The 24529-nt window shown below is 34.1% G+C and overlaps 2 protein-coding genes across 6 annotated transcripts in view; both read left to right on the top strand.

Moving 5' to 3' along the window:
• LOC145662718 (eukaryotic translation initiation factor 2-alpha kinase 1-like) overlaps positions 1-24529 on the top strand; it is a 242736-nt gene that overhangs the window by 105726 nt on the left and 112481 nt on the right. For 4 of the 5 annotated variants that reach the window (XM_081728576.1, XM_081728573.1, XM_081728574.1 and 1 more), the window contains one exon: positions 17518-17718. The exons of the other annotated variant lie outside the window; for it this stretch is intronic. In XM_081728576.1, the coding sequence (XP_081584702.1) occupies positions 17518-17718 (201 nt within the window). The remainder of the gene's footprint in view (positions 1-17517; positions 17719-24529) is intronic. 5 annotated transcript variants of the gene reach the window in all.
• LOC145662716 (uncharacterized) lies at positions 14283-16397 on the top strand. The gene has a single exon (XM_081728572.1). The coding sequence runs from the start codon at positions 14283-14285 to the stop codon at positions 16266-16268; it is 1986 nt and encodes a 661-aa protein (XP_081584698.1). The 3' UTR covers positions 16269-16397.

Raw genomic sequence — 24529 nt, 5'->3', positions numbered from 1 at the left:
TGATTGTATTGTAGATATATAAAATTATTTGATTTGTTTTTGCTGAAGAGCAGAAAAATGACTAGCACGGAGATTGTTTATGTTTCACCTAGAGAAAAAGAAATTCAGCGTGAAAACGAGAAACCTATACTGTTAATCCAGCCGTCTGACCCCGATTTGCCAGATGAATTATGTGATAAAGTGAGAATCATATATCCAACACAAGAAATAGAAGAAGTGTATTATTTTAGACGGTATAATAGATATAATGATGAAATACTCCCGGAAAGTGATGATGACAGTGTTACAAATATTACCTGTTTTGAACTGGAAGCTAATGAGTGCGAGTGTACTAGTGAAAGTATTAGTGATACATGTGTTATACAATTATTTAATGATTATACACCAAATTCAGTATTATTATGTGAAGCATGTTCTGAACATAACGAAAATGAAAAAGATCACAACTGTTTGCTGCAGTATGATTACAAATTATTACAAAAGGTGTGGACGATTTTAATTAAACGTGAAATGAGAGAGAAAATCTATAAACTTTATTTAAAGAAGTATTTTAAAGGTTGTAATATTAAGAACACTTATACTTTGGAAAAAAAATTAATCTGTATATGAATACCTTACAGAGTGTGATTATTATATCAACAAAATAGTAGAAATGTTTTTAGAGAAAGATAAACAATTATTTAATTCTGTAAATGAACACTGAGGCACTGTAGCATATGCATTTGATTGTGTATGAATAGAAGAACACATTAGAGCTAAAGTTAACTATATTATTTTATAAATAGATCAATTTGTAGTATTGTAATATTACAAACATTGGACTCTGGCAACTGAATTGTCAGTGAGAGTAATGTATCGTTTTCTTTAAAAGAAATAAATAAACTGATCTGGATGACACAAAAATATAAAATGTAGCACGACAAGGATAAAAATACCGAGCTTGTTATAATGGACCTTCGTGGTTGGTATAAAACTAAAAGGGGCTTTTTCTGATTGCTACAAAAGTGAATAGGTCACATTTATTTCTTCGTTTGTTTGAGTAGCAGAATATTGTCTTTCTTTGCTTTTCTCTTGTTGGTACAGAAAGTAGACCTTCTCCGCTTTTTTAATTGCAAAGAAAATTTATTCATTCTTCAATAGGTCACTAAGATTTAATAGCACAAAAGGGTATAAATTAACCTTCTTTGCTTAAGCCACTCAAATTTATTCTTTCGTTTGTTTGAGCTGAATTGTCAGTGAGAGTAATGTATCGTTTTCTTTAAAAGAAATAAATAAACTGATCTGGATGACACAAAAATATAAAATGTAGCACCACAAGGATAAAAATACCGAGCTTGTTATAATGGACCTTCGTGGTTGGTATAAAACTAAAAGGGGCTTTTTCTGATTGCTACAAAAGTGAATAGGTCACACAAATTTATTCCTTCGTTTGTTTGAGTAGCACAATATGGTCTTTCTTTGTTTTTCTCTGGTAGGTACAGAAAGTAGACCTTCTCCGCTTTTTTAATTGCAAACAAAATTTATTCATTCTTCAATAGGTCACTCAAATTTAATAGCACAAAAGGGTATAAATTAACCTTCTTTGCTTAAGCCATTCAAATTTATTCTTTCGTTTGTTTGAGTTAGTACAAAATGTTAGTTCTTTCATTGCTACAAAAGTGAATAGGTCACAAATTTATTCCTTTGTTTGTTTAAAAAATACAACATGGTCAAGAAATTGGGTACACTACTCAAATGGGTAGCGCAAAAAGTTATAACATGCTGAGCTAGTTAAAATGGTATTTCCTTGCTTTTTTCGGTTTGGTACAAAAATAAAATAGACTACTCAAATTTATTCCCTTGATTATTTGAATAGCACAAAAAGGTATAAAATGCTGAGTTAGTTAAAATAGACCTTCTTCGCCTTCGCTTGGTACAAAACTAAATACTCCATCCGAATTTATTTCTTCGTTTATTTGAATATTATAAAATTCTGAGTTAATTAAAATGCTCATTCAAAAGTTATCCCTTCGTAAATAGTACAAAATGGTATAGAACTTCTGAGTCAGTTAAAATGGTTCTTTTTCACTTTTTCTAGTTAGTACCAATTTATTCTTTTGTTTATTTAAATAAAATGGATGTTAATTTTTTTCTCGTGGGTATAAAACGTAGAACGCCTAAATTTATTATTTCGTTAATTGGAGTGGTACAAAAGTTCTTTTTTTGCTTTTTTTCTGGTTAGTACAAGTATATTCCTTTGTTTATTAAAAATTTCAAAATGGTATAAAATGCTGAGTTAGTTAAACTGGCATTTGTCGTTGGTGAAAAAAATGAATTTATCCCTTCGCTTCTTTAAATAGTACAACATGGTCAAGAAATTCTGAGCTATTTAAAATGGTATTTCCTTGCTTTTTTGTTTGCAAATATTTCAAAAAGGTATAAAAATCTAAGCCTGTTATAAATGGTTAGAACATTAGGTATAAAAAAGCTGAGCTACTTAAAATGGTTCTTCTTTGCTTTTCTTCGAATGAGTACAAAAACTTAGACTACTCAAGTTATCCTCAGTTTTTTTAATGGCCCTTCTTTCGTTTATTTGGGTACTACAAAATTGTACAGAAATATTGAACTAGTTACAATGGGAATTCTTCGGTTTTTTCTCTGGTCTCACTCATATTTATGCCTTCGTGTACTAGACTAGTTTAAAATGGTCCTTTTTGCTTTTTCCTTTTGTTTGTTGAAATAATACAAAATGACCCTTTTTAGAGTTGACACAAATTATAAGTTCTTTGTTTATTTGAATACTCCAAAATGGTACAATTTCTTTGCTTTTCTCGGTGGTATAAAACTAAATACTCCATTGCATATTTGAATAGTAAAATTCTGAGCCAGTTAAAATGACATTTCTCATTGGTACAAAATTGAATAGGTCACTTAAATTTTTTCATTCGTATATTTGATTAGTACAAAATGTATATAAATTTTCAGCTTGTTAAAATGGTCTTTTTTCGCTTTTTTCTGATTGACACAAAAGTAGAACATTTCAGTAGTTCAAAAGTTACATAATGGTCAATTTTCGTTTGTTTAAACAGTATCTAATGAGATAGTTGAAGTGGCTCTTCTCTTTTCTAGTTGGTACAAAAGAAAATAATCCACCTAATCTTCACTTCTTTTTTTCTGGTTGGTATTCCTTCGTTTATTGGAGTAGTACAAAATGGTATAAAAGTCTGAGTTAGTTAAAATGATCCTTCTTCGTTTTTTTTGTTTATTTGATTAGTACAAAATGGCATTTCTCGTTGGTACAAAATTGAATAGGTCATTCAAATTTATCTTTTCGTTTGTTTAAATAGTTAAAATGACATCTTTGCTTTTCTTCTGATTGGTACAAAAATAAAATAAACCACTGAAATTTGTTCCCTCTATTATTTGAATAGCACAAAAAGGTATAAAATGACCCTTCTTTGATTTTCTTGTGATTGGTACAAAAATAAAATTTCGTTTATTTGGGTAGTACAAAATTGTACAGAAATATTGAACCTTCTTCATTTTTTTTCTGGTTCATACAAAGATAAATACTCCATCCAAATTTGAGTAAAATGGTCCATGTTCGCTTTCTTCGTTTTGTTTAAATAATACAAGATGACATATAATTCTCAGCTAGTTAATATGGCATATCTTTGCTTTCTTTCTTGTTAATCCATTTGAATAGCCCAAAAAGGTACAGAAATTCTGCGCTACAGAAATTGTACAGAAATTCTAAAATTGTGTTCCTTTGATTTCTCTCTCATTAATACAAAAGTAAATAAGCCACTCAAATTTATTCCTTCTTCACTTTTTTTCTGCTTTGTACAAAATTGAATAGATCACACAAATTTACTAAATGAGGAAACGTTATCTCAATATGTGGTTTCATTTACGAGATTGACCTTTGACCTCGATGACCATCATTTTTTGAAACTTGTAGTAGTTGATGACCTATTACTAGATTTGGAAACAACACCTCAATACGTTGCTCCATTTAAGAGATTGATTTTTGACCTCGATGGTCAGTACTTTTTTTAACATGTACTAGTTGATGACCTATTACTAGATTTGGAAACAGCACCTCAATACGTTGCTTCGTTTCCGAGTTATTAGGTTTTAAGTATTTTGACCTTTGACCTCGATGGTCATTATTTTTGGAACTTGTGGTAGTTTGTGAACTATTACTAAATGTGGAAACACCATCTCAATACGTTGCTTTGTTTTCGAGTTATTAGGTTTTAAGTATTTTAACCTTTGACCTCGATGGCTACTATTTTCTGGAACTTGTAGTAGTTCATGACCAATTACTAAATGTGGAAACACCATCTCAATATGTGGCTCGGTTTTCGAGTTATTAGGTTTTAAGTATTTTGACCTTTGACCTCGATGGTCATTATTTTTGAAACTTGTAGTAGTTGATGACCTATTACTCGATTTGGAAACAGCAGCTCAATACGTGGATCCGTTTTCGAGTTAATAGGTTTTAAGTATTTTGACCTTTGACCTCGATGGTCATTATTTTTGGAACTTGTGGTAGTTTGTGAACTATTACTAAATGTGAAAACACCATCTCAATACGTTGCTTTGTTTTCGAGTTATTAGATTTTAAGTATTTTAACCTTTGACCTCGATGGCTACTATTTTCTGGAACTTGTAGTAGTTCATGACCAATTACTAAATGTGGAAACACCATCTCAATATGTGGCTCGGTTTTCGAGTTATTAGGTTTTAAGTATTTTGACCTTTGACCTCGATGGTCATTATTTTTGAAACTTGTAGTAGTTGATGACCTATTACTCGATTTGGAAACAGCAGCTCAATACGTGGATCCGTTTTCGAGTTATTAGGTTTTAAGTATTTTGACCTTTGACCTCGATGGTCATTATTTTTGGAACTTGTGGTAGTTGGTGAACTATTACTAAATGTGGAAACACCACCTCAATATGTTGCTTCGTTTACGAGTAATTGGGTTTTAAGTGTCATACAAAGGGCGTATCCCACATAAACTATAAGACCCAGGTAAAAAGAATTCTTTGCTATGTAATATCCTATGTTCGTAGCCTCTGTGGGAAATAGGGGTTAAAAAAGGGAACAAGTACATCCCCATTATTCTCTAGTTTGTTGCTGTGTTTGATTAGGGGTTGGAAACGATGCTCATAAAAGAGAATGAATACACCCTTAAAATGGACTATGTTCAATTAGGGGTGGAATGAATTTGCTATGTTCAAATAAGGGTGGGAAAATGAATACACCCCTTAAAATGACTACCTGTAGACCGTGGGTGGACGGTTCAGTAATCTTTGCTATAATGTGCTCATTGTCTATGTTAAAATAGGGTTGAAACGAGTACACCCCTGCTATGTTACGTAGTCTTATGTATTATCTGCCATGGTAAAAACAGGGGTGGAAAAGTGATCATACGAGTCCACCTCTAAAAGATTATCTGCTCTACTATGTGTTCGTAGTCTCCATGTATTCTCTGCTGTGGTAAAATAAGAGGTGGAAAAAGTACGTAGTCTTATGTATTATCTGCTATGTTAAAATAAGGGTTGAAAAATAAGTCATACTCTTTTACTAGTTCTGTTATGTTCGTTATGTTCTGCTATGTTAAAATAGGGGTAGGAATATATGCTCATAAAAGGAAACGAGTTCACCCTTAAAATGTGCTCATAAAAGAGAACGAGTCTTATGTGTTATCTGCTCTGCTGTATGTTCGTTATGTTACGTAGTCTGATGTTCTGCTATGTTAAAATAGGGGTTGAAAATATGCTCATAAAAGGAAATGAGTATACCCTTAAAATGGAGGTCGTGAAAGGAAACGAGTACACCCTTGCTATGTTTCGTAATTAAAATAGGGGTTGAAAAATATGCTCATAAAAGAGAACGAGTACATCCTTGTTGTGTTACGTACTCTTATGTGTTATCTGCTCTGCTGTGTGTTACGTAGCCTTATGTGTTATCTATGTGTTCGTAATTAACATAGGGGTTGGAAAATATGCTCATAAAAGGGAACGAGTTCACCCCTTAAAAAGTGGTCATAAAAGGGAACGAACACCCCCTAAAAAGTGCTCGTAAAAGGGAACAAATTCACCCCTAAAATGGAGGTCGTAAAAGACCGTGGGTTCACGATGTAAGGTGCTCAATTTCCCAGGGGCTCCTGAGTTGTTCTATGCTGTTCTCATATGGCCCAGATCGATCCATTTTCTACTACTGAAAATATCTTATTATCCTTTGCTAAAATCTTTCCAAGTCTCTCCTGCTATCAGTGTTAACTTTAAGTAACATTTTTTCTATTTGTTCCTTCGTCACTTTTAAGACAAAACGCTCATGAGGTAATTCTCTTTCCTCCTTCGTTGTAGTGTCAAAAGCGTATGACTTGCCTTCCATGGTGTGCAGTGACCTTGAGGAACGATGAAAGTAGCAGTCCTCTTTCATAAAAAAAACAATCACAACCTACTGTGATGGGTTCAAAGAAGTGTTGTACATGTATACGTTGTCTCACTTTATGCCCATAAAGTGAATTTTCTTCAAAGCGCTATTTTTAGAGAAAGTAGATCCTTTGGCTAAGGACAATTGTAGCTTTCAGAGGGTCAGCGGAACAGACGTGAGATTGAGTAAAGTTGGGATTGTCAGTGGAATATCGAGCTATTGATAAAATCATTCTCAGTAATTATTGTAACCCTTCGGTTTATGCCCAGTTGACTGAAAGAATGGCGCATTTACGTACTTTCCTTAGTGAGTGCAAAATAAGTTTAATCTTTTAAATTGCACAATTTACTCGGTGACGTTTGTTCCATTGTTCGTGCGCTGGCCTTAATGGTAAAGAATCCTTAAAAATGCATACATGATCTTTCTACTTTATTATTATTATTATTATTATTATTATTATTATTATTATTATTCCATTTTCAAGAAACTTATTGAACTACCACAGTCAAGAGAAAGAAAGCCTAAAGATAAGATAATAGCCTTAATACTTGCACCAAGTTTTCTGCTATAGAACTATAGTTCTTCTTTGCCACCAATAGAAAAAAATATGCTTATTTGCGTTACTTTGATTTCAAATTGTCTTGGGAGTACGATTTTCTGATGTAATTTACAATTTTTTTTTCTTCTCTCGACTTCTTCAAGTCGCCATGCTTCACTGAATAGACTGGTTCTAGCGAAATTATTACTAGAATTTTGTCCTACCTGTTCGGAAGAATTGAAACTTACTCGTTCTTATTTCACATATCCTGTTCTTCGATTCCTTGGTTCTGGTAGAGAGAATCTTCATTGTGATAATTATAATATTTACAATAATGTGTGATGATCATTTTTAAAAACAAAATGTATTTATACTTTCACTAAGATATCAGATCCAGCTAGAATTCAATGTTCTGGTTCCCTCAAGACATAAAATGGATGAGAAAATTTCTTTTTATCTCATAATTTCGTATTATTTGGATACGCAAATAAGTCATACGCAATCCTGTTTCAAGAATAACCTTTTATCTCTTTCTTTTTTTGACTTTCTAATAGTTTCACCTAAATTTTTTGTTAATTTTCGATTAAAATATGCAGAGTCTAAAGATGGGCTCAACCTGTTTCTGTTCTGTTCATTGCAGCTAAGCGTGATTTACAAAACTACCATAGTTATGCGACTTCACATACTTGTAATTCTCTAAATGATATGACTGTTGTTAAGGAGTAAGCTTCTAGCCCTTTTAAACTTTGAAATTAGTTTTCATGAAGATACTGCATGTATTTTGAATGGGATTTAATGGCATTTCTTTTAAACTGTTCTGTTTCTGCGAGCTGTTGTCTCAGCCTCATGAAGAGAAGAAACATCTCTCTTATAAGTTTTGGCCAAATGCAAAATATGCCTGACAGAATAAATGCTGAGTCGCACGCTTTCGATCGGATCGACACGGACTGAAGCACGGCTTGTCTGATTTTCCACATTTTCGGGGTTACGTGCCGTCCGTGTAGAACCTAGCAGTTTTTTCATTCATTAGTGTACCTTGCATAACCTAACGTAGTATGGTGTTACGAGTGGGAACAGAATGGTTTCTGTGTATGTTAAAATGGCAGTGAATTTCACGCTGAACTGCATTGGTAACTCGTTATTCTTGACGAAACTCTTACTGGGAGAGACAAGGTGTTCTATCGTCCATAGCTTAACATAAAAAGAAAATTAAATTACAGAAACTAAAGTAAAACGACAGTAAAATGGTAAGACTTCACAAGCCTAATAACACCTTCCATTGTAATATATGGCTGTACCAGGAGTATATTTTTATTTTTTTTTCCTTTTAATATTGTATATTTTAGTTTCTGATATAATTGCAAGTATATTTTTCTTTTCATTTAAGTTATTCTAAAAGAATGAACTTTTGGTTTTAAACTGATAAGACTTAAAGATGAAATCATTGCTTGAGGTTGACTTCGAACTAAACTGCTATAGATAATCTTTCAGCTATCCACGTTGTGTTTGCTTTTTGTAGATAATTCTCTAGTTGCCGTTTTTGTTTACTTAAGGCACATGATCATGACTTCTTGAGTTAACATCGATAATTTGTCAGCTTCAAGGTTTTGTGTTTCTGTTCTGTTAACTATCTTATGTACTCAAAGTCAATACTTGGTTCCAGAAGTATTATTAATGTATGAACAAATGGATGACTATGACTATGTGTACGTGATGTTTTGAAGTTCAATGATAAGACACTCACATGAGAGATTAAATGTTTCCTTTTTGAAATCTCTTAACACCAAAGGCGAGAACAACAAGATTAATGTTAAATATATAAACTGTGAAAATTCACAGATAGATTATTCAGTGTTAAAATCATAGACGCGTAACTACCGCGAGAATTCATCCGAAGAAGACTCTTTTTCTCATCCACCCAGAGCATATACTTATATTTTAAGAACTACGGTTCTTACTGGCTGGCTGCTTAGTCTTAATTCTTTCGATTAATTCAACTAGAAATTTAACTCTTCGTCCTGAAGTCTTTTGGAAACTCTAAATCTTAACATACTTCAAAACATCACTTCAAGATATAATTTTTCAATATATATATATATCATTATTTTATTCTATGAAATCTTGGATTAGTGAATCTTGTAATTAATACTTTTATTTTTTTAACAATAAATACGGCTTTCTCTATCTGGGATTTGCCGCGAAAAGATCCTACGTACTTTCTTTAAATCCTTCAAGAACCTACGGTTCTACTACAGATAAATTGGTGGCAGCGGTGGGATTCGCGGAGCCGTTTGAGTTCGATCTCAAACTAACCCATTATACCAGGAAACTTCAAAAATTTTGGGCGGAACTGAGAGCAGTAAATCTCAGTCTCTGCAATTTTTATATTGAAATTGAGTCTTTCTTCAAAAGAAAAAGAAAACTACGGGTTTTCATTATATATATGCATCTGGGTGGCTATGTAAGCCAGGACGAAGAAAAATAGCAGCCAACATTTTAACAATATATCGAAGTGTGAAGTTTCAATTTCCTTACTAAGGAGTGCCAGGTTGCAGGCGCAACCTGAGGGACAGCAAGAACCGAATCCTGCCAAACAGAGACATTTTGTGAACACCCCATGTGACAGTTTGTTGCCAGTATACAAGAAGACAATCAAGACCCCGGTTTTGCAGCGGAGAGAACTAAGAAAGGGTACCCAGGACAACTAGATTTCATCTCTCAGCGGAGACCAGCATCTGTTTCAGCACGCTTAGCGGCAATCTACCCAGGACTTACAGCTCCACAACAAACAGTGAGTACAAAACAATTTCTTAGGTTTCTTGTGAGATTCAGTTGGAAGAATTCAAGTGTGAATAACTGTTTTTCCGTGGCCAGAAATACAAGTTATTAAGAGTAGGACAAAAGAATATTAATACGCGTTCTTTACGAAGAAGGAAACCCACTTCAGTACACGCGCTTTTGTACGTTCTTCGATAGAAGGGAGTGTCCGAAAGGATTATAAGGTTATCTTAAGCTAAATAATACTTTTGTCTGTAGGATTAGTAAGGTAAATTGATAACTACATAAACTTCTGTAAAACATGGCACATTCGCAAACAAACAGTAACGCCGATTCTGAAACAGATTATTGTTCCATTTCGGAAGCTTTAAAGTTAATACATAACCCATTCAATGGAGACAAACGTGCTCTTCCTGAGTTTATAGATAACTGCGATGCAGCTTTTTCTCTAGTTCAACCGTCCCAACATAGTAAGTTATTGAAATTTGTGAAAGCACGTATTATTGGTGACGCAAAGTCAAAGTTGTTAGTTAGAAGTGCCACTGGAACTTGGGCCGAAGTAAAAGAAGTCTTACAAGAAAATTATTCGATTAGGAGAACTATCGATTTTTACGCTTGTTCATTGTTTAGTGCCAGGCAGAACAAAACCGAGAGTATCGCAGATTGGGGTTCACGCATCGATTCCCTGCAGAGTCAGTTAAAAGAAGCAGCGGTAAGAATATTACACGAAAACCATGTTCCAGGAGCGGTAGAGCTAATTCAGCATTTAGCTAAAGCATCCTTCATACAAGGTCTTTCAGACGACAAAATTCAAATGATAGCTCGCAGTAAAGACAGTGACACTTTAAATTTTGGTGGGGCTGTAGAAATTTGTTTGGAACAGGAATCTAACCAATTGTCTAATAAGGATAGAACTGAGAAAGGGAAGAACTCACAATCACAAGGTAGTAGGAAATTTAAGAAAAACATTTCTTGTTATTTTTGCAAGAAGCCTGGGCACATTGAGGCCAATTGTAGACTAAAACATAGTAAAGGCACACAAAACAAAAATGTGCGGTATAGTGCTAGCCAAAGTTTAGAGGGATCCCATATGTGTTGCCATGCACAGGAGATGCATGAAGACTCTACTAGTAAGTACGAGTATTGTTGTTCCGGCCACAGCTGTGGGTCGAAGTGTCTTTCTGAAGGAAGACAGGGACAAGGTACAGAGAAAAGTATGAATCAAAATAAGTGTATCAAAATGAATGCGGGAAACGGTCGACGGGAGTAAATCAGCAGTCTGTTTACTTTCCTCCTCTGAAAAAGGGCTGTAAAGAAAAACCTCCAGGTAGTCTTGAAGTACAAATAAAAGAATTAGGACCAAGTACTAAACATTTTTTGATAGATACGGGATCAGACATTACATGCATTCATAAAGACATTCTGTCTCCTGAATTAGTGAATAAAATTGATCATAGTAAAGTTACGAAAATCAAGGGTATATCAGGTTCCCCTTTATATTCATGTGGTTCCTTAACTTTGAATTTAGAAATTGATAAGAAATCTATTCCGGCTTTGTTCCATGTAGTAGATAAATTATTACCTAGCTCTTATTCAGGAATAATAGGTAGAGATTTCTTAGAGAAACACGAATGCATCATATCATTTGAAACAAGTAGTACGAAATATACTATTCCAGGTCGCTGTCAACTATTAGTTGAAATTCCAGCAAAGAATAATGGCGTAGGGATAGTTTCAAAACAATCCTTAGGAGAAGGGATTTTTCTTGCGGAGAGCCTCACTGTAGCCAAAGATAATAAATGCATTAGTTGTGTAATGAATATAAATGACGAAGAAAAGGTTATTGAAGTTGCTCCAGTCGAATTAGAAGAATTTGTGGAAGTCGACGAAACTTTAGTTGCTCACATAAAACAGGATAAAAACAATAGTAACAATAGTAGTATTAGTGAAAGATTAGAACTACTAAAATCTCTTGTCAGACTAGAACATTTAGATTCAAAAGAGAAAGAAATAATTTGGCAGCTCTGTATAGACTATAATGATATATTTTATCTCCCTGGAGATAAACTTACTGCAACAGCAGCTATTGAACACTCTATTCCTTTCAAACCAGAATTTCAAGGTAGTATCGTAAACCAAAAGAATTACCGATTGCCAGAAATTTATCGCGAAGAGGTCAACAAACAAGTAGAACAAATGTTAGAAAATGAAATCATTACCCCTTCTACGAGTCCTTTCAATTCTCCCATGTTAGTTATTCCAAAAAAGATGGATGCTTCCGGGAAAAAGAAATATCGTGTGGTAATTGATTTTCGAAATTTAAATAATCTGACTATTGGGTATTGTTTTCCGCTCCCAAACATTGTAGACATTTTGGACCGTTTAGGAAAAGCCAAACACTTCAGCACTTTAGACCTTGCGTCTGGTTATAATCAGGTGTTAGTTAAGGAAGAAGACAGACCGAAAACTGCCTTTTCAACAGACAAAGGTCATTTTCATTATCTTAGAATGCCTTTTGGGCTAAAAAACGCGCCATCGTCATTTCAATATTTGATGAATACAGTTCTATCAGGATTACAAGGTACTTCATGTTTCATTTTTTTGGATGATTGCGTAATATATTCTGACACGCTAGAAAAACATGAAAAACAACTCCGAGAGATTTTTCAAAGATTTAGAGAAAATAATTTGCAATTACAACCAGACAAATCAGAATTCTTTAGACCAGAAGTAGTTTATTTAGGCCATGTCATTACAGCTGACGGAGTAAAGCCAGATCCCCGGCTTATCTCAAAAGTCATGGAATTTCCAGTCCCCAAGGATAAGAAACAAGTAAAAGGATTTTTAGGCTTGACAGGATACTATAGAAGACATATTCCAGATTACGCCAAAATCGCATATTCTTTAACCTCTCTCCTGAAACAAGACGCAGAATTTCAATGGTCTGCTAATCACCAACTTGCTTTTGAAACTTTGAAAGAAAAACTAACTCAAGCTCCTGTTTTAGAATACCCAGATTTTTCAAAACCGTTCATAGTAACCACAGATGCTAGCCTCAACGCCATTGGAGCTATTTTAAGTCAAGGTGAAATAGGAAAAGATAAACCTATTGCTTACTCAAGTAGAAAATTGAATCAAGCGGAAACTCGGTACAGTGCAACTGAAAAGGAATTACTTGCGATTATTTGGGCTTCCAAAATTTACAAACCTTACATTCTAGGCAGAAAAGTAACATTTGTCACGGATTGTAAACCACTTACTTGGGTTTTTTCGGTAAAGGATCCCACCTCTAGATTAATTAGATGGAGAATTCAATTAGAAGAGCTAGATTATGAAATCGTGTACAAACAAGGAAAAAGGAATACAAATGCAGATGCTCTAAGTAGAATGTATGCATTAGAAGCAGATGTAACAGATAGAAACCTTTTAGACGAAGATACCAAAAGACACATATTAAAAGAATTTCACGAAATTGCAATAGGAGGCCATCAAGGTGTTTGTCGTACGTACGAAAAAGTAAAAGAATACATGAAATTAAATGATTTAGAAATATCTCTTTGGCCAAAGTTAAGAGAAGACATAGAACAATTCATTCGGGTCTGTGACAGTTGTCAACGAAACAAAATTTGCTCTAAAGTAAAAATGCCTCTCGAAATTACAACTACACCTAGTACCACTTTAGAAAAGGTATGTTTAGACGTTGTAGGGCCCCTAACAACAACAGACAAAGGTAACAAGTATTTGTTAACAGTCCAAGAAGAACTTTCGAAATATACATTTGCAGTCCCTCTACCACAACAAGATGCTGATACAATAGCCAGAGCTTTCGTAGAAAATATAGTTTTAAAATACGGTATTCCACAGATAATTCTTACAGACCAAGGGAGTAATTTCATGTCAGATATCATGAAAAGAGTATGTAAAATTTTGCAAATTGAAAAGATAAATACCTCTAGCTATCACCCACAATCAAACGGTAGTCTAGAACGTTTTCATCGTTCACTGAAAGAATTTTTACGACATTTTGTGTCTGAAAACCAAAGAGATTGGGACACCTATATTCCTTATGCTCTTTTTGTATATAACACAACTCCTCACACAAGTACAAATTTTCAACCTCATGAGTTGTTGTTTGGTAAGAAAGCTAATATTCCAGGCATTCTCCAAAAGAAACCCCTTGAACCTCTGCATAACTACGACGACTATGTCAAAGAGTTAAAGCAGAAACTGCAAGAAATTCATCAACTAGCCAAATTAAAGTTGCAGATATCCAAGGAAAAGAACAAAGAATATTATGATCAAGATAGCAATGAATTTCTTTTCAAACCTGGTGATGAAGTTTTACTTTTTGATGAATCCGTACGTCGTGGACGTTCGAAGAAACTAACTTCTTATTGGGTAGGTCCCTATACAGTCATTAACACAAAAGGTGTAAATTGTCAGATTAAAAGAGGAGGAAAGGTAACAACTGTGCATGCGAATAGACTAAAACTATACTATTGAGAAATTCTAATATCATAACATACCTCTTTCAGGTATGGTTCGTTTACTCTTTCTGCTTTTGGCTATTTCTCTCCCGTTGGGATTTGCTTTCCTTGGCGTTGAAGTGGAAAAATTCCATGATTCACCTGGACTATATTATAATAATTTGGGTTTCACACAAATATACAATGTAGAATGGCGACTGGTTGTGTTTGTGAATCTGTCTATGTTAGATTTTAATTATAATGTAATTAATAAGTATTTTTCTGTCACAAAACACATATGTAATTTAAATATGGTACAAGCCAACAAAACAAGTTGTGATAACATAAATGGGAATCAAATTCTTCAAAAGCTACAAGGAATTCAAGAGTTACGTAAAATCATAGATCAAACTACAAAAGTCACAAGTGACTCTCATAGAAATAAACGAGGAATATTCAATTTTGTAGGTGAAATTTCAAAGGTACTATTTGGGACTTTGGATAGTCATGATGCTGATTATTACACACAGCAGATTAATAAATTAGTAACTGATCAGAAAGATTTTCTGAAGCTGAGCAAAGAACAAATGGTAGTGGTCAAATCGACATTACATTCAATTAATAATACTTTATATGCTGTAGAAAATAATGAAGAGTTATTAAGTAAAAATATAGAACTATTAAAGAATGAGCTGAATAAACGTGCTTCTCAGTTAAATAAAGAATTTCTAAATTTAAAACTAAAGGTAGCCTTAAATGATCACATTCAAAAATTAGATCAATTGTGTAGAGATCTGAAAGCACAGTATGATATAGTCCTACGAGCTATCCTAAATGCTCAACATGGAATATTACAACCACACATAATAACCCCATTTCAGATACTTCAACATTTTAAAATTAGTCAAGTTGACTTAAATAATGGTGTATCATTACCCATTCCCCTTAGCGTTTCATATGGGTATTTACTTTTGAAACTTCTTTCTTTAGATGTCTTTATTAATGATGGTATATTAGGTTATGTCATTCGATTACCCCTCACGGAAAATATGAAATATTTCACTTATAAGGTAATGCCATTTCCGTTTAAAGTAGACGAAACTGATAAATACATTTTTATTCAGCCAGAAAAGGAAATGTTACTTATGGATAGCACGAAACAACACTATTTTAAAATAAGTGAAATAGAGTTTCAAAAATGTAAAATTTTAAGAGATGATTGGTTTATTTGTAAACAAAACTTCCCTATTCTTTCGACACATTTGCATGAAGATTGTGAAGCTAAACTGCTTCAATATGTTCGAAATATACCTAATGATTGCAATCAAAGAATTGTACAGTTAACAGAACTAATGCTAGATCCTATAGGTAATAATAATTGGTTGTATATCGCTCCAGAAAATGAAAAACTAACTATTGTTTGTAAATCACAAGAACCTTATGATGTGAATTTGAAAGGATCTGGCAAAATTCACTTAGACAATGGTTGTAAAGCATATGGTATTCGTACTTTAATCCAATCCCAAAGTATTCTGTCACTTAATGTTTCCCACAAAGATGTAATTCCTCAATTTAACCTCTCTTTAGATTGTTGTGAAGTATTGGGTGAGAAAGTTCCATTTTCAGATATAACCATAGATTTACCTTTGAAACATGTAATTAATACTGTCCAAGACTTGAAATATGCAAGTCACAAGGTTGATGAAATTCAACAGCAAATATCTGAAGAAGAATGGAAACTTAATCATACTAATACTGTATCAAATTTATCTATTATTGCGTATGTCTGTGCTGCAATAGTTATTATTATTGTAATTTGTTGTTGCTGTAAAAGATGCGGATGTTTGAAGTTATTTTACAAATGGTACAAAGATGATGCATGTTGCAGACAGATATGTTTTAAGCCCACTATTGTAAATAAGATTCAACAACGAGACGATGTTGCTGATAAGGTGGTTATAATGAGTAAAATAGCAAATTCATTGGAGGTAACTGAATCAGAAGAAATTCCTCTCACGAACAGAAAAGTACCAAGTCCTAGAAACAAAATTAGATAAGCAGAGAGTAACTTAAAACAAAATTTTACGATATAAAATTTTGTTTTCGATAAGGGGGGAAGTGTAATATATGGCTGTACCAGGAGTATATTTTTATTTTTTTTTCTTTTAATATTGTATATTTTAGTTTCTGATATAATTGCAAGTATATTTTTCTTTTCATTTAAGTTATTCTAAAAGAATGAACTTTTGGTTTTAAACTGATAAGACTTAAAGATGAAATCATTGCTTGAGGTTGACTTCGAACTAAACTGCTATAGATAATCTTTCAGCTATCCACGTTGTGTTTGCTTTTTGTAGATAATTCTCTAGTTGCCGTTTTTGTTTACTTAAGGCACATGATCATGACTTCTTGAGTTAACATCGATAATTTGTCAGCTTCAAGGTTTTGTGTTTCTGTTCTGTTAACTATCTTATGTACTCAAAGTCAATACTTGGTTCCAGAAGTATTATTAATGTATGAACAAATGGATGACTATGACTATGTGTACGTGATGTTTTGAAGTTCAATGATAAGACACTCACATGAGAGATTAAATGTTTCCTTTTTGAAATCTCTTAACACCAAAGGCGAGAACAACAAGATTAATGTTAAATATATAAACTGTGAAAATTCACAGATAGATTATTCAGTGTTAAAATCATAGACGCGTAACTACCGCGAGAATTCATCCGAAGAAGACTCTTTTTCTCATCCACCCAGAGCATATACTTATATTTTAAGAACTACGGTTCTTACTGGCTGGCTGCTTAGTCTTAATTCTTTCGATTAATTCAACTAGAAATTTAACTCTTCGTCCTGAAGTCTTTTGGAAACTCTAAATCTTAACATACTTCAAAACATCACTTCAAGATATAATTTTTCAATATATATATATATCATTATTTTATTCTATGAAATCTTGGATTAGTGAATCTTGTAATTAATACTTTTATTTTTTTAACAATAAATACGGCTTTCTCTATCTGGGATTTGCCGCGAAAAGATCCTACGTACTTTCTTTAAATCCTTCAAGAACCTACGGTTCTACTACACCATTTATTATTCCACCTAGTGGAGAGTTTTAGCCATTTTAGAAATCACCATTCTCTCTGCCCCACATTGTATGTCATATAACAATTTTGTTACGATCAAACCTTAATAATAATAATAATAATAATAATAATAATAATAATAATAATAATAGATTTAGAAAACTTTAAATCACGGTATATTCCTTGCTTTTTTATTATTTAATTATACTTACAGAAAGAAGGTTATATTCTGTACATTCAAATGCAGCTGTGCGAGAAAACGTTGAAGAGCTGGATAGATGAAAGAAATAAGTCTGCTTGGGAAACTCGAATTCATAAAATGAATGGTATGATAGAAAGCATCAACATATTCATCAGAATTTTGAGTGGAGTTTGCTACATTCATTCATCGCAAATAGTTCATCGGGATATTACGGTGCGTATTTATATATGAATCAATACTTGTTAAAATGTCAGTCAGAACTATTTATGAATCCATTATGCACTATCTTTAATTTGATTATAAAAACTGATTGTTTCCCTACATTATGAAAACCAACTCGAGTATCTTCTGTCTTGGAATCTGGAGATAAGAAAATAATTGAAAATTATCGACCCATAGCAATGTTATGTGCACCAGAAAAAATACGTAAACAAATGTTGTTTGATCGAATTCTAAAGAAAGTCAAACCATATATTTCAGAGTTTCAACGTAGGTTTTACCCTGGCAGGTCTACAATGACAAATGTAATAAATTACGTTCAGTGCATATATATATATATACTGTTCTCCTTAGGCATTCATCTGTCCATTCAGTCTATTTTGATTTTTCCAAAACATTTGATAAAATTGATCTTATTATATTAATAGATAAAGTTGATAAGTTTGGATTATATTCACAATATATAAAGCTTTTCGCCCATACCGTGCATATTGAAAGCAATATATAATATAGTAATAATTCAAGTCCTTCGAGTATAGATGTAATACCGAAGTACCTCAAGGATCCAACCTAAGACCTCTCCTTTTTATATTTGTGTATTAATGATGTATTTAATAAGATTAAATGTGCTAACTGTCTAATGTACGCTGATGACATTAAATTATTTATCGAAGTAAAAAAAAAGAAAAAAAACAAGAAAAACAAACAAACAAACAAAAACAAAAAAAATTAGCCTATATCTTCAACAAGATATTGATCTATTGTATATTGGTCGATAAAAAATAGACCTGAATTTAATGTCAAGAAGTGTAATTATATTTACACTGGTTGACAATTGCTAGGAATGAAACACATTTTCAGTAATAAGTTTTGGGACACGGCTTCGTGGCTATGCAGTGGCATAAATATATTAGTAGAGAGCACTAGTGAGCCATTGCATCGAAGAGGAGTGGCAACCGGGCTATATGAGGTTCCTTCTCAAGAACAAATACCAAACTGAGTCAGAAGGTTGCATCCAAGAGACACAGTCAAGCAGATAGCCACCATTGTGAGTACAATACTGTATTGCAAGGTAATTGGTCTGTTAGAAAATGGTCCAAAGGGTTCATCTCAGTGATTATGATCGTGGAAAAACTTTTGTTCGTCTTGATGCAGGTCAAAGTGTTAAGAGTGTAAATGTGTTAGGAGTAGTGCAAAGCGTTATTTTCCGACTGAAGAAAGCTACTGTGACTTGCATAGTGGAGATCGTGGTAGAAGTAAACAACTCAACAGGATTGTTACCTTGGCCAATTGGCCAGAAGAATAGACATACCACTCCTGCGTAAATTGTTGGCGAGTTTGCTGAGACGCCAGGTGTTCTCGTGTCCCCTCGAATAATTTCACGAAGACTCAATAGTGTCGTGCTGTATGCGCAAAAGCCCATTAAGTGTATTCCAATATCCTCCACCCACCGGCGTGCCAGATTACAGTCGTGTATGGTACATCGTTATTGAGGCGAGGGGAACTGGGAAATGTTATGTTATCAGATGAGTCACAGTTCTGTGTGTCCAATGATTCTGACCATCAGTTGCTGTAGCGAGAATGAGAAACACGTTACCACTCACCGAACATCCATGAATGGGACAGGTATGATGGCACTGATGTTATAGTATGTGCGGACATAATGAAAAGGGACAAAAACCACTGCACATTTTTGCAGGCGGGTCCATAACCGGGGAACGGTATTGTAATGAGATCCTGACAGGATATATTTGGCCTTTTCGTGATGCAGTGAGCCCAGAGTTCGTGTTCATGGATGACAAACGCTCATCCACACAGAACTGCCCAAGTTGAAGAGACCCTGCAGCGTGAGAATATCTACCACATGGACTGGCCTCCGTATTCTCCTGATTTTAATCTCATCGAGCATGGCTGAAATGGTCTTGAACGACGAATTGCGCAGTGGAATCCACCACCTTTGATTCTTCAGGACATGAAAACTACCCTAAGGGAAGAATGGGACAGCATACTCGTGAAACTCATAACTCTCTCGTGGACAGCATGGCAAACAGACGTGTATTTTGCGTTGGTGCTCAAAGTAGTCATACGCCTTGCTAATTTGCTAAGGTGTCATTACTTAATAGTGCTTTCCATGTGTTTGTTAGGGTTTCCACCGTACTGTTTTTTCCATTATTACAAATTCCTGTCATTTTGTCAATAAAGCATGCATAATATCTGTACTCATATATTGGTCACTTACTGCACCCTGAATATGTTAAGAAACACTTTGGCTGAAAATATGTTTCATCTCTAGCAATTATTAACCAGAGTATTTAGTAATATCAAGCATAGTCCGGAATTTGAATATATAATTAATTTGAATATACGATTAATTAATTACCTTCAGAAGGTAAATTCTATGAAGGACTTGGGTGTATATTGTATTCAAAATTTCATTTAACAATCACGTGAATTAAATGTAAAATGTGCAAAGAGTTAGGTTTCATTATCAGAAATGCAGCAAACTGTAAATTAATTTATTCTAGTAAAGCTCTATTGAATAGTTTAGTAAGGAGTAAGTTGAATAGTTTTGCCTTCTCCCATTCCAATAAAATAGAAGCAATTCAGAAACGTTTTCTACGTTACTTATATTTTCAGAAATATCAAGTCTCAGCTGTAAGACAGAATATCATGCCAAAATTTGTTAAATGAATTTTGTTATATCAAATTGTCTACTAGACAAAGAATAAATAACCAAATATTTTTATACAAACTGGTTAAAGGTATATATGATAATAGTTCGTTTCTGAGTGTAATTAAATTTAATGTAAAAATGATAAATACTTGACGAAGATACTTGTTATTATATGATACACTTAGAACGGAGCACTACAGAAATTCGTCATTTGTTCGAATGTGCAGAGCATATAATATCACAGAAATTGTTGTATTTAGATTTTAGTATGTCATTTGAAACCTACTGCCAGTTCTTACGTCAACACGTTTTATAATTTTCTATAAAGTATACTTGCAAATTTTTAAATTCGCTAATTTTATGTATTTTTGCTACTGTATCTATTTAATTTTAAATAATTTGTTATAAAATTAATTGTATAATCTTCATCCATATTCGTATTATTATTTTCTATTATTATTTCTTTCTTTTGAATCGATAATACTTTATTCATGTCTTTAATTGGAGAATATATTCTGTATTGAAGACATTAAAAAAATAAATGAAAGTTGATCTTCTAGAAACTAAAAAATAAATAAAATAGAACAAAAGTGTAATCTATATTGTAGAATTTTCAAAAATATTAGATTATTAGTTGATTCGTAGTGGTGTTATGAATTAAATTCCAATTTACAAACATAATACCTGAGCTTTCATTAATATTTATTGTTGACTAACATTGTTTTATCAAATTACAGATTATAATCAATAAGTTCGAAGCGTTAGGTATCGAAAACTAATAGACTTAGAGATAACGGTCTAGAAAGTCTAATGGTGGCGCTGGTGTTCAATACATAGTTGCTCGGTCCACACACACAGGTGGTACTTGCGTTCAAGACGCCACAATAAGGAGTGCGGTAATTATGCTGCGAGTGTTGAATAGGGCAAGTGGCAGTGCTCGACTAAAATATAGTACGTTATTCAAACCACAAAGAGACCGACATGCTATTCATGTACGGACGTGCATATGGTAATGGGCATGAAGCAGCACGACTCCATCAGGAGCGTTTTCCTAACAAACACCAACTATTATACAGGGTGTTTGCGGTAATTTATCGGCGCGTGTGTGAAACCGGAACTGTACTACTTGCCCATGTGGATGCTGGTCACCCCCGTCGTATACGAATACCTGTTATGGACGAACATGTGTTTAAAGCTGTGGACAATGAGCCAGGTACGAATACGAGGAAACTTAGCTGTGAAATGCATGTTAGTCACATGACTGTGTGCCGTGCGTTGCATGAAAATATCTTGTACCCGTACCACCTGCAAAGGGTACAAGGACTAACAGAAGCGGATTTCCAACCACGTGAAGCATTCTGCCAGTAGTTCATTCAACAGACCACTACGATCATACTGTTTCGGGCATCAGTACTGTTCATTAACGTTTGGAAGGGATGGTAACGTCAACGTGCATACACACGCTTGCAGATGCGCATCCCCATTGTACGGTTGTCACCCATCATCAACATGAATTTGGACTCAGTGTATGGTGTGATATTGTCCATGATAACTGATGGGTCCATACATTCTACCCCGAAGTATGAGTGGACATAATACTTGAACTTCCTGCAGGATACACTACCCGAATTGCTGGAATATGTTGCCCTAGCTATTCGCCACATGTGATGCATACATGATGAAGCTCCTGCGCACTTCAGTGTGAATGTCCACCAGTGTTTGAACAACAACTTCCCAAGACTTTGAACTGTGTCTGGCGGTCCAGTGCATTGGCCTGCTCGGTCTCCGTACCTGAATCCATAGGATTTTTATCTGTGGGAACACATGAAGTGTTGGTGTATGTTACTCCTATAAACGATTTCAACAATTTGGAACAGCGTATTCATAACGCGTGTGAAACTATTCCTCAGGTATCTTCGAACAGATTCACCAACTTATGATTCGGTGCTGTCCTGTATAAGTTGCTGTTCATGGCGGACTCTTTGAACATGTCCTTTGATGTGCCCGACGAACGTACCTCTACATATCTCTGCACATCGATATCTGTCGCTTCGAACTTATTGTTCCCATGCTTTCAGCCCTCGCTAACTCTGCAAATATGCTCAATATAACCAATTCATAGGATCTTTTTTTGCTTATCTCGGTGTCAGGAACCACCTCCCGACGTTTGTGACAATAATCAAGTTACACCATGCATCATTATATATATATACATGTGTTTTGGTTACACCGCAAAATTGAATATGCTTCACCTGCTGGAATTACCTAAACATTTTGGGGTGTGGAGGTAGTCCGATTTGGAATACATGAGGTCGAATCTTAAGAATCTCATAGAACCCCCATTTTTTTCTTGTTTTTTCTGTGCGCTAGTTTCAAAACTCTACGAATGTGCCAAATTTTAAGTATCTGTTCCAATTATAAACACTTAAACTTCAACATTTTTGTTTAAAAAATAATTTATTTAAATAACATGGAGAATTTTTTCTTCTTGCCGTTATATCCTCTAGAAAGTAAAAATATTCACTGTTGGCCATTTTTCTGTGGGTTGGGCCCAGAAGATTACGAACATGCCAAGTTTCGTCATTGCACATCTAGCGATCAAAAGTGCCTAAAATTTTGAGGTGTAGAGGGTATCCCATTTAAGTAACTGAATCGGACCGGGAGAATTTTCAATTCCTCATGAAGCCTCACTAAGGTTGGAAATTTTTACTTTTGGTGATTTACTTAGATAACGCTACCAGTAACCCCAAAGTTCCCGTATTATGGAAAATCAAAGAATGTCAGGGAAATGAAAACATATGAGGGAAATCATGCATTTTGTGTAAAATGTCATGGAAAGTCAGGGAACGTAGATTTGCAAGTGTAACATTCTTTTTTCAGTCTAACATTGTTTCCTCTCTATCAGTTGTACAGATTGACATGTGTAGAAGACTACAATGATACAGCACTCCAATGATGACAGTGATGCAGTATTGCTATTTCGTGTTGAGGGAGTGGGGTATTGTGTGTGAGTGTGTGTATTTGCGTGTGTGAGAGAGGGGATAATTGATCATGTAAAGCAGAAGTCGAAGTATGACATGTCATCTTCGTGGATCGGTTTTAACACAGAAAAACACTAATGATAGATTTGAAAGCATCAGATAAAGATAAACCAGCTTTCAATCTTGACTGTCGAAACTTTTTGCTGAGCACAATCGAGAAAATTGTGGAAAGTAGCCCTCTGAAGTACAAACTGGTACATGCTCTGTCAGATTTGAACCCCAGGCTAGAAAAGAACAATTCAAAAGTTGCTCAGACTAGAATGAAACCTCCTACAAACTCTGCATGAGCATAACAGAATATCTTGATTCTGTATCTGAGAAAGCAAAATGTCAATTTATGTTCTTCTGTACTGAAATTCATGGGTCTCGTGACTTCAAAGAACACGAAGAGAAGATAGGCAGCATGAGGTTACATGACTTCTTTGCAAAGGTAATGTCTGGTCTAACAAGAATATTCTGTGAGAAAAAGCAAAAAGGCTACTACTCACCGCAAAAAATATGTAGCAGAATTTTCTTCTACATGCAACAGGTAGCACTTTCGGAGGATGCTACTTCCTTCTTCGGCCTGTTAAGGACTAAAAAAGGATTTAAAAACATGAAGGAAGAGTAAAAAATTGGTTAACAGGTTAAGATATGTAAAAAACAAATCTTCTGTCAAACATTGGAGATCGCATCTTAGAGATAATAACCATCATATCGTGGAATCATGTTTAATTGAAAAAGCTAAAAGAACAACGGAAAGAAAAATTAAAGAATCATATTATATTCATAAAGAAAGTGCCATACTTAATCTGGATAGGGGAGAAATAAATATCATCACTACATCACGTACTTTCACCGTTTGGAAAGCAAGAACAGAAAACAGTGAACAGCAGTGTACAATGTCAGTGAGTGTCTATTCCCGTGTGTTTTAATGTTTGACAGAAGATTTTTTTTTTCCATATCTGAACCTTTTAACCAATTTTTTTACCCTTGCTTCATGTTTCTAAATCCTTTTTTAGTCTTTAACATGCCGAAGAAGGAAGTAGCATCTTCCGAAAGCGCTACCTGTTGCATGTAGAAGAAAATTCTACATATTTTTTTTGCGGTG

Source organism: Thermobia domestica, chromosome 10 (genome assembly GCF_964235325.1).
Source record: "Thermobia domestica chromosome 10, izTheDome1.hap1.1, whole genome shotgun sequence".
In the NCBI taxonomy this organism is placed as follows: domain Eukaryota; kingdom Metazoa; phylum Arthropoda; class Insecta; order Zygentoma; family Lepismatidae; genus Thermobia; species Thermobia domestica.
This window is presented reverse-complemented; position numbering and strand designations above follow the sequence as displayed.